This window comes from Orycteropus afer, unplaced genomic scaffold (assembly GCF_000298275.1).
Source record: "Orycteropus afer afer isolate SDZICR_OR568_19922 unplaced genomic scaffold, OryAfe1.0 scaffold00011, whole genome shotgun sequence".
NCBI lineage: Eukaryota > Metazoa > Chordata > Mammalia > Tubulidentata > Orycteropodidae > Orycteropus > Orycteropus afer.
The window spans coordinates 16,644,993-16,660,513 of NW_006921598.1; the positions used below are offsets into that span (position 1 = coordinate 16,644,993).

At 36.8% G+C, this 15,521-nt stretch overlaps 1 protein-coding gene across 1 annotated transcript in view; it reads left to right on the forward strand.

The window, feature by feature from the left end:
- Nucleotides 1-15,521, forward strand: part of ME1 (malic enzyme 1) — a 231,625-nt gene that overhangs the window by 117,132 nt on the left and 98,972 nt on the right. The window contains exon 6 of the mRNA XM_007951230.2: nt 8,673-8,776. Coding sequence (XP_007949421.1) covers nt 8,673-8,776 — 104 coding nt within the window. The remainder of the gene's footprint in view (nt 1-8,672; nt 8,777-15,521) is intronic.

Below are 15,521 nucleotides of genomic sequence, written 5' to 3' on the forward strand. Positions count from 1 at the left end.
CTGGTGCTGCTCCACCCCATATTTTTCCATAAATTTGTGAAAGTACTGGGGCACGGGGTCTTTTGCTCAAGCCACTGATTTGGTAAGGGCAAGGACCCTAACTTAAGTTAGCTAATAAACTCTCCTATTGCTTTTGCATTGTCGTGTGTTGGCATATTTCTCTCGCCGAGCAACTCCTTCATAATCTGGGCACAACATCCTAATAATGGGATTGTTGGATCTCATGATATTTCTATTTTAAATTTTTAAGGAAGTGCCATACTATTTTCCACAGTAGTTGCACCATTTTTACAGTCCCACTAGCAGTGTATAAATATTCCAGTCTCTCTACACTCTTGTCAGCATTTATTGTTTTCTCATCTTTTGAACTTTGCTGTGAAAGCTGGGGTGAGATGGTATCTCATTGTTTTCTCATCTCTCTAATGGCTAATGATTGTGAGCATTTCTTCATGTACTTGTTGGCTGCTTGAATGTCTTTGTTGAAATGTCTGTTTATGTCTTCTATCCATTTTTAAATTGAATTGTTTTTCTTTTAGTTCTTGAAATATTGAAGCTTTCTATAGATTTTAGAGAATAGTCCCTTGTCTGATGTGTCATTGACATTTTTTTCCCCAGTCTGTATATTTTCTTTTTATTCTTTTAGAGAAGTCTTTTGATGATTTCTTCTTTTAATTTGTGAGATTTGCCAGGGATTTTTCAATGTTATTAATCTTTTCAAATAAACTATTTCTATTTTTTTCTTTTTTTTTTTTTTTGGTTTTGCTTTGTTTTCCATTTAATTTATTTCTCTTTAAATCTTTATTATCTCCTTAGTTATGGGGACTGTAGGCATTTTTTATTGTTGTTTTTCTAATTGTTGGAGATATTCATTTAAAATGTTGATTTTGGCTTGTTCTTCTTTTATCATGTGTGCATTAATTGCTATCAATTGTCCTTTGAGAATTCCTTTTATTGTGCCTCAAGATTTTGGTGTGTATTATGTTTTCTCATTTAAATCAAGGAATTTTAAAATTTTATTTTTGTATCTTCTGTTACCCAACAGTTTTTAAGCAGATTATTGTTCAGTTTCTGTATATTTGAGTCTTTTCCTTGATCAACTTGTAATTGATTTTTAATTTTATAGTAATTCTGATCCAAGAAGATACTTTGTAGTATTTCCACATTTTAAATTTACTGAGTCGTGTTCTAAAGCCTAACATATGTTCTATTCTGGAGAATGCTCCATATACACTGAAAAAGAATGTATTTTGTGCTCTTGGTGTGGGTGGAGTAGTCTGTGTACATCTATGGGTTCTAGTTGGTTGATTGTGTTGTTTAGATCTTCTGTTTCTTTGTTGAGTTTTTTTCTAGTTGTTTTGTCTTTCATCAAAAATGGTATATTAAAGTGTCCTAATATTATGATGGAGTTGTCTATTTCGCTTTCTAATTCTGTTAATTTAATTTATGTATTTTGGGGCTCTTTCATCGGGTGCATAGATATTTATTATGGCTATGTCTTGTTAGGTTAACCTTTTACTCATTACATAATGTCTTTCCTTGTTTCTTATGGTGGTTTTTGTCTTAAAGTCTGTTTTATCAGAAATTAATACTGCCACTCCTGCTCTTTGTTGGCTGCCATTTGCTTGATGTATGTTTTCCAACCTTTAATTTTTAGTTTATTTTTGTCTTTGTGCTAAGGTATGTGTATTGTAGGCAGCACATTGATGAGTCATGTTTTCTTATCCATTCTGCTACTCTCTGTCTCTTGACTGGTGCATTTAATCCATTTTCATTGAGTATAATTATCAATAGGTATGAATTTACTGATATAATTATGTGTGGATGTGTTTTTTTGTGTTATTGATGGTTTCTTTATTCCATTTTTTTCCTATGCTGAGTTCATTTTGTTTCTTGATTTTTAAAATTATTTCCTTAATTGCTGTTGTTTTAGTGTTTACTGAGTTTTTATGATTTTCTTTTTTATTTTCGTGAGATGGTATAGTGCTTTTCTGCGAACTTACCCTGTAGTTTATTATTATCTTCCCAAGTTTAAAACAGTCCACTCTATCTGATGTCATCCACTTCCTCTCTATTTGGAAGTACTATAACTGTACTATTTATTCCCTATTTTTGCTTTGTAGTTGTCAATGTTTACAGATTGACATCTCTGGTTCCCTATTTTCAGTCTTGAAGGTTTATTTTATTTTTGATACTTCCTTATCTTGGTTGATTCCTGGATGATGTTGTTGTGTGTCTTAATCTCAGGTTGTTGTCTGCCATTGTTGGTTCTCTCTCCAAAGGATTCTCTTTGGCATTTCTCATAAGGTTGATCTGGTTTGTATAAGTACTGTAAATTTCTGTTTATTTGGAAATGTCCTAATTTTGCTATCATATTTGACAGGTAGTTTTGCTGGATATATAATTTTTGTTTCCAACTTTTGCATTCTAATCACCAGTAATAATCAATATATCTTGATTGCATGTTTATTTAATTTCATACTACAGAAGTTGGTAAAAATCTTCAATTTCTTCATCTTTGACTTCAGTGGTTGGTGAATAAATTTGAATAAAAGTGGTATTAAGTTGTCCTCCTTATAGGCACATGGATATTATCCTACCAATAACAGCATTGTGCTTCAGGATAGATCTTGAGATATTCTCTTTGACAATGAATAGGATGCCATTCTTTAATTTGTCATTTCTGGCATAGCAGACCATATGATTATCAGATTCAAAATGGCCAGTACCCGTCCATTTCAGCTCACTAATGCCTAGGATATCAATCTTTATACATTCCAATTCATTTTTGTTGTTGTTGCTATGTGCCATCAAGTCAGACCGACTCATAGTGACCCCTTCTTGGGTTTCCGAGGCAGTATCACTATGAAGTAGCTTGCCCAACCTTCTTTCCAAGGAGTTGCTGGTGGGTTTGAACCACCAGCCTTCTGGATAGCAGTCAAGTGCCTTAGGCACTATGCTACCAGAGCTCCCCCACATTTTTAACAACTCTCAATTTTCCTAGATTCATACTTCATATATTTCACATTCTAATTATTAATAGATGTCTGCAGCTGTTTAGTTCTTATAACCTGACTCCATATCTGAAATCTCTTCTGGCAATTTTTGGTATCAACCAATAATGAAAAAACCCTAGCAGTAGGGATCATGAGGCTGGCAAAGGACAGGGCAGTGTTTTGTTCTGCTATCCATAAGGTTGCTATGAGTTGGAGACTACTCAACAGCACATAACAACAACAGCAGACGACAAAAAGAAAGAAAGAAAGAAAGAATTTATTATGACTACTATTCCAAACCAAACCAAACTCACTGCTGTCTAGTCGAACCCGACTCATAGTGACCCCTCCTTGGGTTTCCGAGGCAGTATCACTACGGAAGTAGATTGCCCAGCCTACCTTCCGAGGAGTAGCTGGTGGGTTTGATGACTACTATTAGCTCCAAACAAATTAATGCTTCAGATATAAATTACTAAGACTCCAAAACTGATAGCACTAACAAATAAGATAATTTGTGTAGCTTTACTAACAGGTTGTTGTTGTTGTTGTTATGTGCCGTCAAGTTAGACCCGACTATAGTGACCCTTCCTTGGGTTTCTGAGGCAGTATCACTATGGGAGTAGATTGTCCAGTCTTCCTTCTCAGGAGTGACTGGTGGGTTTGAACCGCTAGCCTTCTAGTTAGTAGTCAAGTGGCTTAGGCATTACACTACCAGAGCTCCCTATATACCCTCTTAATTTCCTTTTTTGAACTCTCTTATATTTCCATATGCTTTGTTCTTTACTCTTTTTCCCCTAATCTTTTGTCTTCTCTCATCCTTGTAACACCTTCCAGTGACACCACATGCATTATATGTGATTCTTAGTGCTACAGAAGGTCTAAGGTCTAACTTTTTTGAGTGCTTGCTTAATACCAACTATCATTTATCCCTTCAGCAGAGATTTATTGAGTGTTTAATCAAGTGAATCAATGTCACTTCTTCTGTGCCAATTGCTTGACCTATGGACCTATTATCAAAACTGAGTAATCTTGTTGAAATGTTCTGGTTACCTAGTGCTGCTCTGACAAGAATATACCACACATGGGATGGCCTTAATAAATAGGAGTTTATTCTCTTATAGTTTGGGAGGCTAGAGGTCCAAGTTCCATGTGCCAGGCTCTAGGGGCTGGGTGAAAGCCCCTCGACCTTGGGCTTCAGCTCTGCCTCTCACTCCTGGCCCACTGAAGCTAGAGGCATCTCTTCACTCAGACAGCTACTGGCTGCTGAGGCTAACAAGCCCAAGGTCCACAAATAAAATGGCACAGTTCCAATGTTGCCAAACCACATGGCAGGCCATTAATTCAAGCCCATTGAAAGTCCCAAGGTTGCCAGAGCATGGCAGGCTGCTGAACAACAACACAACTACATGCAGGGTTCAAGCATGTCATATAAGCTAGAGACCATTCCCCAAGGCTTCTCCTTATATACAGGAAGCAGACCACATCCCAAAGACAGCTACTCAGCTGCCTGTGATAGATCCCACCATGGAGCTGATTGCCAGTCTCATCATGGGGAATAACTATTACCAACTGCCCAGCCACTCAACCAGGCCCAGCCAAGCTGATGCACAAACTTAACTACCACAGTAAATATTAAATAATTTATGTCAGTTAAATTTCCAAGAGTACATTCAAAGTCTTAATTGTCATGAACTTTTAAAAAAAAAAGGTTTTTGACAGGAACTGGAAGAAATATAATTGCAAGGATTTTACAATTTGTGGGACTTAATTCTAAAGTTATATTTTGTTCATAAATTTTCATAGTTGACTCTACTTTGTAGTCAGACTTATTTGTGACATATACTTTATTAACATGGGAAAGAATGGGAGAAAAAAGATAGGTAAACATATAATCTCTTTTCCCAGTTGTGTTATTTTCCTAATTCACATTTTAGAAAGTCCAAATATATTCCAGACATGGAGACAGTATTTTAATTCTGGCAGCCATTAGTAGCACATTGATACTTCAACTTTAGCTGCTCAGAAGCCTGCCAGTAGACTGTTTAAAGTTTTTATTTCTCAAGGAGCAGATGGGCTCTATATCAAATTTGGTTTCAGATATTATATTTCATTTGAAATATCTTTATGTAACTTAATGTGTTAATTTTCAACTTGGTGGGAGGCTTTAACTCCTTGTTGTGTAGTACATTGTAAGTAGGATGATTATATAATTTATTGGCCAAATCAGTAAAATTTGACAATGAAAGAAAGTATTATTAATAATTACACTAGGATAACAGGTGTAAAATGGGTTTTAATCTCTCTTGGTCTCAAGTAAATCTCAACTCAGTTGTTTCCCACTTTCAAAAACATATTTATCTGTAACAACCTATTCTAAACTCAGTGGCTTAAAAAATTACTATTTTCTTAATATTTGATTTTGTGCCTTGGCAGAGTTTGGGCTGGGATGTCTGGGACAGTTGGAACCTATCTCCATATGAATTCTCATCTTTCACAAATTATTCGTGTTCTACATGCAAAATATGCTCACCTCCGTCCTAAGATCCCGGAAGTTTCATACCAATAACAACAGCAGATCCAAAGTTCATCATCCTGTCCTCTAAATCAGATCTAGATGTAAATGGGGCTTTTTGGGCTTTGTTTCTTAGTGTGGTTCTTCTTACCTAATCCCATACATCAAATATATGCTAATGAGGTAAGGCCATGATGTTCATAATCAACACTCGCATTGAAAACGTAAGGTATAGTAATCATAGAGTTCTTGCTGGTCCACAGTATTTCTGAAATCCTACTGGGCATATGTTGCCAGGCTACCTGCTCTAGGGGCAGAGAATGCTGTTTGAGTCTGGCCCACTTCTGTTTCCTAGGATTGGTTACATAGTTAATTGTTATCTGAGGCTTTTCTTTCACCTTGTGAGCTCTTGGCTCTGTCCTCTGGGAAATCCTTCCCTTTCCATAAGAAATGGTCCATGTTTTTAGCTGACTAGCTTTCTCATCCTGCTTCCTGCCTGTGGAAAGTTGGTGACCCAGAGAAGTATTTTCCTTTTTCTGATGGTGTAGTGCCTAAGGCATTTGACTGCTAACCAGAAGGCTGGTGGTTCAAACCCACCAGCCACTCCTCAGAAGGAAGACTGGGCAATCTACTTCAGTAGAGATACCATTTTGGAAATCCAAGGAAGGGTCGCTATGAATTGGAACCGACTCAACAGCAGTAAGTGTGAGTTCCAGTTATCCAAGTTAGTTATCCAACACCTTGAAAAATATTTTCAGCTTTTTATGCATCAGATTTTGTCTTCTTCTATTAGACAAGACAATGCCTCATCCACAATCAAAACAGACCATTTCAGTACATTGGATGACATGTCAGATGCTGAGGGACCCATTCCTTTTGTCTGGCCAGATAGTCTATTTAGGTTCCACCTCAATTCATTCAGAGGTTCTCAAACAAAGATGTTAAAACCACATCCTTAATTTGATCTTTGTCCTGAGAACTTATTTTAATTTGGAAATCTTTTACCAGCAAGTCCTGTGTCCTCTATATTTCCTTTAAGTTTTGTTCACAAACTGAACATCTGTTTTAAAGTACCTTATCATACAATCACGAGGAGCTGATTTACACACTCTGTGTTTACCTGGAAATTTCCTTAGTAAAATTCACACGTTCCTTGGGTACATTTCTTCTATTCCAAGATACAAAGGTATATAGTTTTGTCAGTTGTTTCACTATTATGTAACATAGATTGCCATATTTTCCCCAGCCTGCACAAGGAATTTAAGTCTTCTTTAGTTTCTTTTAGCAGTGATTTCTAGTTTCCTCTGTGCCAGTCGTATGCATATATTGTTAAATATACATCTACAAGTTTCATATTTTAGCATGCTATTGTAAGTGGAGTTGTATATTTAATTTCATTTTCAAATGTTCATTGCTAATATGTAGAGAAACAATTCTTTTTTTGTGTGTTTTGGCCTTGGTCTCTGGAAGGTACAAACAGTTAAGCACTTGACTCCTAGTGGAACATTTGCCAGTTCAAACCCGCCCTCCCCCAGAGGTACCTCAGAAGACAGACCTTGTGGTCTACTTCCAAAAGCCTTAGCCTTGAAAACCCTAAGGAACATGGTTTTACTGTGCACACATGGGGTCGCCATGAGTTGGAATTGGCCCAGTGACAACTAACAACAACATTTTGATTTGTGGCTTATGACTATGTTAAATACATGTCATTTCTAGTGGATTTTTTTTTCTTAGTAGATTCCTTGTGATTATATTTACACGGCTATGCGTTTACAAATAAAAAGTTTTTTCTCCTTTCCAATCTGTATGCCTATTTTTTCCTTTTTCTTATCTTATTTTAATGTCTAGGGCCACCAATGTAGTATTGAATAGAAGTGGTGATAGTACACATCCTAGTCCTGTTCCCGATCTTAGAGAGACAGTATTCAGACTTTCACCATTAAATATGCGCTTTTCACAGATGACCTTTTTAGGTTGAGGGAGCTTCCTTCTATCCCTAGTTTACTGGAAATTTTTATTAAGAATGGTTGTATTTTAATCTATATACATTATGCCTCAATTAAAAAATTATTTAATACTCTAATGGAATCCATTAGAGCTCTGGTAGCATAGTGGCTAAGACACTTGCCTGCTAACCAGACGGCTGGCGGTTCAAACCCACCAGCCCCTCCTCGGAAGGAAGGTTGGTCAATCCTACTTCCGTAGTGATACTGCCTCGGAAACCCAAGGAGGGGTCGCTATGAGTCGGGGCCGACTCGACGGCACATAACAACAACAACAACAACAACTAATGGAATCCAGATTTTCTGTATCTATAGAGGCTTAATGAATCCTGAAACTATTGTATTAAGATAATGTTCAAACCTTTGATCAAAAATATCCCCTCAAGTCTTCTTAAAATCAAATAATAACTCGGCTTAGCTAGTAAAGTATGTGTGCTTTGAGCAGCATACTCTCTGAAGATCTGTGTATAGGGGATCAAAAAGCAACTCAAAAGATTATATTGGAACATTAGGGGGCAATGAGTTTATGTTAATGGAGGGAGAAACACCTCAGAAAAGGAGGGTGAGAACTTTATACAACTGAAAGAATGTAATCATTATCACACATGTAGAAACTTGAATTGGTGTATGTTTTTGCTGGGTATATTATCAACAACCACCACCACAAAATAAAATAAATTATTTTTTAGAACAATTTAATAAAAACAGTAATACAGATACTAAAACTAGAATAGAACAGTGTTGTCTCAGGTATATCAACTTAACAAAAAAATTTTATTTACGTTAGAAGGATACAAGCTAAATAATTTCATTTTAAACTCAGTCAACTATCATACTAAAGTTATAATCAAAGTATTGTTTAAATATTTTGCTTTTGGGAAGGAACATTAAATTTAAAATGGGAATTGTTAGCTTTCCATTCCCTAAACTAATATAATATTTCAAAAATCAATATTGTTTCTCTGAGTGATAAATTTTGCTGATAAAATCTGAGTTGAGCTTTTCTAATTCCCTCACCAAGAGATTTTATTCCCTTTTTTCCCTCCAGAATAATCTATAATACTTTAATGTTTAGTAATTGTTTGTCTTATTTGGCATATAACTACTGTAGATTTGCCTATAGTTATTTCTATTTTTATGGTAACTTATTTATTTTTTTAATAGGAGCTACTTAAAGATCCATTGTACATTGGGCTACGGCAGAGGAGAGTGAGAGGTCGTGAATATGATGATTTTTTGGATGAATTCATGGAGGCAATTTCTTCCAAGTATGTATAAGCATTATTTTCTATATTTGAGTTAACTTTCAAAATCTAAAGGTAACCTAACCTAATAAACTATACAGAATTTCCAAGTTTTAGTAAGTATGTTTTAATAATTAGAAGCTGTGCCTGTCATTGGCTAAATGATAACATCATGTGCCTCTTACAAAAAAGGTTATCTGTTGCTATCCCTAAGGAACTTTTGTGGTGTAGTGGGTAAGGCATTTGGCAGCTACCAGAAGATCAGTGGTTCAAATCCACCAGCCACTCCATGGGAGGAAAATGAAGCAATCTACTTCCATAAAGATTTACAGCCTTAGACACCCAATGGGGGTCAGTATGAGTCAGAATTGACTGGATGACAATTAATTGGGTTGGTTTTGGCTTGCTGAAAGATACCTGAAGATACATTTCTCTTACAAGAATCTGTACATACTGTGGCTACTAAAATGCACAAATGTGGAGAATGAGGCAGTTACAAAATTACCCAAGAAAGTATTTTCACCCTTATTGGTAGTCTGTACCATTTTGTTTCTAAAAGCTGTAAAATCTGGTCCTTAATTTTCTTTGTGGCTGTTTCTGACCCTTTCAGGAGAAGAAACAGAGGAAGAGGTGTTGGTATAATCTAGAGGGGTCCAGAAGTAAGAACCAGGACATCTGATCATAAACCAGGAATCACTGGTTAAATCTGCAGTATTTGAGTAAATGCAGTCCTGTGTTTTCACCCATTCTAATTAGAATTTAGTTGTGGGCCAAGTGTTACTGTAAAAATTTCCTCTTTTTTCCTTCAAAAAAAGGCTTTCACCAAAAGTTAGCAATATATTCTGAAAGAATTTTGTCACATTGACTAAACTCATCCCAATTGTTACTGTATAACCACAGAAACCATGGTCTATTTAAAAACAAATATATGTTGCCTTGGTTTTTTGGAGAAATAAATTCATCACTAGTATTAACTGTAACTAGAGACAGACTTCTGGTTTCTTCTTATTATAATGTTTATTCTTAAGAAGTTGAATCCAACAGCAAAAAAATGCTTTCATCAGTTTGGAAATGTTGAGAATATATTGAATCTCTCATTACCCATGTTATTAGCACATAATATATTTGACAATTAGTATTGATTACTTGTTAAAAACAAATTCCTGATTTATTTAGTTTTACTATTTAGTCAGTTACTTGATTAAATTCTACTTATTAATAGAAATAGTTGAGGAACTCTCTAGAGTTTAAGTTCAAGATAGCACTGTGCAGTTCATTTTTAATACTTTTTCTGATTTAATTTTGAATGCCTCCTCTGTAAAACTCTTGTTTAAGGTTTTGGAGTTATCTGTAGCTTCCTAAGTGGCCACTTTAATCAAGAGATTGTAGAATACTATACAAAAGTACTTCTTAACATACTTTAGTTTTACTGTTTATTTATGCAAATAAAATCTGTGTAAGACAAATTCAACATGCTTCAAGTTATTAAGCAGGATATGAATACAGTGCGTATGGCCCATATGCCTAAGTGCTAATGAAATAAAGAAGAGAAGAAATTGATTTGGGACCAATGAAAACTTTATGGAGAAAATGAGATAGCTAATTTTGAATGTTCAGTGTCAATCTAGAATCAGAAAAATGGTTTCTTTTTCTTTAAAGATACTGAATTAAAAGATTAATAAGTGCTCTTTTCAGGGAGAAGTCCCAAAAACGTTTTCAAAATTATCACTGCCATGACATTACTTTGGGAAATTTTTATACAACTGAAACCTAGCACTACCATATTTACCTGGGAAGATAGTTTATTTATCAAGGAAGCACAACATAAATTCAAGATGGAAGATGCTTGTTGAACACTGCATTACCTAAGAATCAGACTTTAAAATGTAGTTTATTAAAGAATGGCCTTGGAAGCGATCCCTTTGGAAGGGAGGGCAGAGAAACAGGAGCAGATAAAAGAAGTCAACTGCAGTGTAAACCCTCACACAGCCTAGCTTAACTTCCAGGGACCATCCCTGCATCCTTTACATCCTTAAGGGGACACTAATTTCTGCCAGTCTCCCTCTTCTTCCCTCAGGAAGAAGGTTCAGTACCTTGAGACAGTTTTAAATGCTTTCTCTTGAGTTTCTCCATGACAATAGATGTTACTCCACAGGCCGAGGCCAGGCCTCTATTTATTACTGGCCCTCATATATGCTTCTACTCCAATGGGGGTCATGCTAATGTTTAGGCTTTCAGATATCACTGTGAAGTTTGCCCCTGTGCCTAACAGTTTCTGAAACATTTAAGTATTCTCTTCCCCCAATGTAGTGTTACCTGATTTAAGGGCGATATTTTCCTTTGGAGAAAAACGTGTTGTTGTTGTTGTTGTTAGGTGCTCTCGAGTCGTCCCTGACTCATAGTGACCCTGTGCACAGCAGAACAAAACACCACACGCACGGTCCTGAGCCAGCTCCATGATTCTTGCTATACTTGAGCCCATCGCCGCTGCCACCGTGTCAATCCATCCATTGGAAAACTAGGAATATTATTTCCCTGGTCTTGCTTTGCTCTTACCCTAGCATACTCTATGGCTTTGGTAAATAGAGTGTTTTTCAGGCTTTCCTGAAAACCTGTGGAACGTAATCATCTGAGGAGCTTATGTATGTGCACTTCAGCATGTCTCTTCTCTGAGCCTTGTGATTCCCTCTTCTGCCATCTGCCACAGCATTTCTGGCATTTCAGCTTTATTTAGTATGGGCCATTGTGGTTTCCATGTTTCTAGGAACCATTCTAGCAGTGAGTTTATACTATCTCCTAGGGTGCTTGGCAGAGTGCTAAATCCTATATCTCAGGAGAGTGCCTTCAAACAGATAAAGTCTCCTTTAGCCAGTCTTTGGTCAGATCAAGTTCAGTAATCAGAATTAATAAGAAAAGCAGCTAGCTTAACTGCTATATCAAAATTTCATCGATGATTATTAACTAAATGAAAAAAAGAGCTGTTCTTTTTGAGCATTAAAGTGAGTTCAAAATGTGAACATTAAAAAGCTAGTGTTAAATTTTTTAATGAAGAAATAAAAACTACTGGTGCAGCAAAAACTATGCCTATCTCTGTATTTAGAACTACGTATTTTTTCCTTTAAATGGTTAAAATTAAAAGTCACTGGAAAGCACTAGGAATGGCCACATAAATGATTACTGTAATATTTAGACAACTCTCCTCAGCTTTGGCTGCCATCACAAATTTTATTATGATCTGTCACAGAATATTTAAGAAAATAATCTTAGTTTAAAAGCTATACCATCTGCCATCTGCTACAAGGTGTGATGATAGTGTTTTCATAAAATGATGTTTTCTTTGCTGAGTCAATATTGAACTAATGAATGCCTTGGCTGTGTGCCTGAGGCAGATAAAATTTTTCAGAGAAGTTATCAAGTTGATCATAGTTCTTGAAGATCACATACAAGATTTTAAAGAATAGAATATGTAGCCCCTGAGTTATCATGGGCAGATTTAAGTTGTATTTCTTTTTGTTGTTGCTGCTATTATTATTAATATCTTCTCTTTCTAAAGAAGTCATCAGGTAGGTAAGTTTCTGTTCTCTGCATCGTTGTGCTAGGTTACAGTTAGAGTATTTTCATGCTGTTCTCTTCTTCTGTTCCACACATAAGTCCTCAGTCTCCCCTCAGGGTAAGGGCTTTTCTGTTGCCCTCTTACCCTTCAACTACCATCTTTGCTGCAGTTAACATCATGGCTGACTTTGTGTGCTACCTTCTTCCACCTGTTCTCGTCATTGCTTTTTATGCCTGATCTTTAAACATGAATGAGATGTATTTATAATTTAGGTCATTTTATTTATAAACCTGTGAGACCTTTTGAATTGCACCTGTCACTTTGGTCAGCATAATTTACTTTGATTTTCATAAGGAATCAATGAAAACAAATGATTGTATGGGACATACTTACTGTTCTTCCCTATGGTCCAAAAATGACATATGTAAAGTACTTGAAAAAAAAAAATCAAATGGAAAGAATGTCCATCAGTATGAGAAATATCAGCAAACATGTTACTAAGGAGCAGGACTCAAATCAGACTTATGACTCAGAATGTTTTCCATTTTCTCATCCAAAAAAAATCAGAATTACAATTTAACTCTAGCCGTATTTTTCTTAAAATGCCAACTTGTTATTTCTATTTACATGTTTTCACTTTATTTTCAAGTGAACTAACAGGTAGGTTATGAAAGAATTAGAAGACTACCAACCAAAAACCAAACGCAGTGCCGTGGAGTTGATTGAGACTCAGAGTGACCCCTCCTTGGGTTTCCAAGGCAGTATCACTACAGTAGTAGATTGCCCAACCTTCCTTCCAAGGAGTGGCTGGTGGGTTTGAACCACCAGTGTTCTGGTCAGCAGTCAAGTGCCTTAGGCACTACGCCACCAGAGCTCACTCCCACATTATAATGTACAATATAAGCCCACTGCCGTCAAGTCTATTCCCACCCATAGCAAAGAACTATGCCATAGGGTTTCCAGTGTTATAAATCTTACAGAAATAGACTGCCACATCTTTCTCTGACTGAGCAGCTGGTGGGCCCAAACCTCCAATATTTTGGTTAGCAGCCAAGCACTTAACCACTGTGCCACCTGGGCTCCTTATTGTACCACATGTGAAACCAAACCAAACTCACTGCCATCCAGTCAATTTGACTCATAGCGACCCCTCCATGGGTTTCCAAGGCAGTATCTCTATGGAAGTAGATTGCCCAGTCTTCTCTCCAAGAAGTGACTGGTGGGTTTGAACCACCAGCCTTCTGATTAGCAGTCAGATGCTTCAGGCACCACGCCACCAGAGCTCCTGTTGTACCACATGTTGTTCTTGTTATGTGCCGTCGAGTCGGACCCCACACATAGCGACCCTTCCTTGGGTTTCTGAGGCAGTATCACTACGGTAGTAGATTGCCCAGGCTTCCTTCTGAGGACTTGCTGGTGGGTTTGAACTGCCAGCCTTCTGGTTAGCAATCAGGTGCCTTAGGCATTACCCTACCAGAGCTCCCATTGTACCACATGGTAGATTTAAAATGAAAACTATTGAAAGCATTACTTAAAAATTGCATCTAATCTTCATGGAACTACAGTGCCCAACTAAAGGAAAGGTTCTTTAACATGAGCTAGAGAATTATACAATTTTCTAAATTAACTAGCTTCTGCCTGTAATAGTAAATTAAAGATTTGAGTTTCAATTATATAGAAAAGTTTGTTTTAGGTTTTAAATTTCCTCTAAAGAAGAAAATTGTTTTAATAAATTCCTATTGCATCCACTATTGTCTTTTTCCTCTCATAGGAGATCTATATAGAGAAATCTTATAAGATTTTATTTGGATTCATTACTCAAATCTTATCTTCTCATGAAGGCTTACCCTGAACACCCCATATAATACTTAAATATACTCCACTTCCTGTTCATCTGCAGCTCCTGATACCTTTATTTTGCTCTACTTTTCTTATTTCTGTAGTGCTTATCACCTTCTAAGAATATTATATAATTTATTCATTTTTTATGTTTATTGCTTATTTTGTTTCTTCCCCACCAGGAAGTATGCTTGCCAAGAACAGGAAATTTTTTGTTTATATTATGAACAAATTCCTATAGCAGTGCCTGATGCAGAGCAGGTACACAATCAATATTTGTTGAATTGGATTAAGCTACTCAGAGGGAGACCCCACAAGAGAATGTGAATGGATCAGCACAAATATTTCACCATTAGAAAATCACATTTTAAGCATGCCTTACTTTTGAAGAGTTTATTAGCATCATTTTCTTATGGAAAGGATATCATTAGTGATGAATGCCTGATTCTCTCAGTTCTCCTAACAGATTATCCCCTTAAAAAGCTACAGGTTAATATTAAAGTTGATATGACACCAAATTGTGCACCTAAGATATAGATGACAGAGTCATACCAGTATGTCTACAATACTGCATTACCATCAAGACCAAACACCAGGCTACACATAAACACATAACATCTGAGAAGATCAGATTGGGGGTCAATGAACAGGATTATACTCTGGACCAAGGTGAAATTCAGCTGAGGCTAATTTTGAACAGATACCAATGATACAAAATACTCACAATCCTTACAGAAACAACAGAAGACAGACATAGAGCAATCCCTCACAGAGAGTCAGACACTGTGGGAGACAGATCCAATGGATCTATTGACTCAGGACCATAGTATTGGAGGACACCAGACTCATTTGGCACAACAAAATGCATAAAAATCTTGTTCCACAACCTACATGGGTGAGTAACTACAGGGGTCTTAAAAGCTTTCAAGCGGCCACCTAAGATGCAGCTGATGGTCTCGTATCTTCAGAAGCGAAGAAGAGTGCAAAAACCCAAGGGCATTTGGAAGCAATCAGCCCTGGGACATGATGGGCCTCGGGACCAGAAGAACTATATGGTGCCCAGCTACCAATTCCAACCACTTAGGAAAGGATCTCAAACTGGAGAGCTTGGATAGAGTGAGAGGAAAAACATGGAACAAAATCCAGAAGTACAATAATGACCAGAATTACTGGTCAGATGGAGCCTGGTGGAACCCTCAATACTACAGCCCTGGGATACACTTTGAGCCTGGAATAAAATGCACTCCCAGGGGCTGGCTCTTAGCCCAATAGTAAACAAGACGTACATGCAGACCACTCAACCCAGGGTGATGCACCTACATACTCTATGAAGATACATCCCTTAGAGCAGTCGACCACAGGGCACCAGAGAGACAA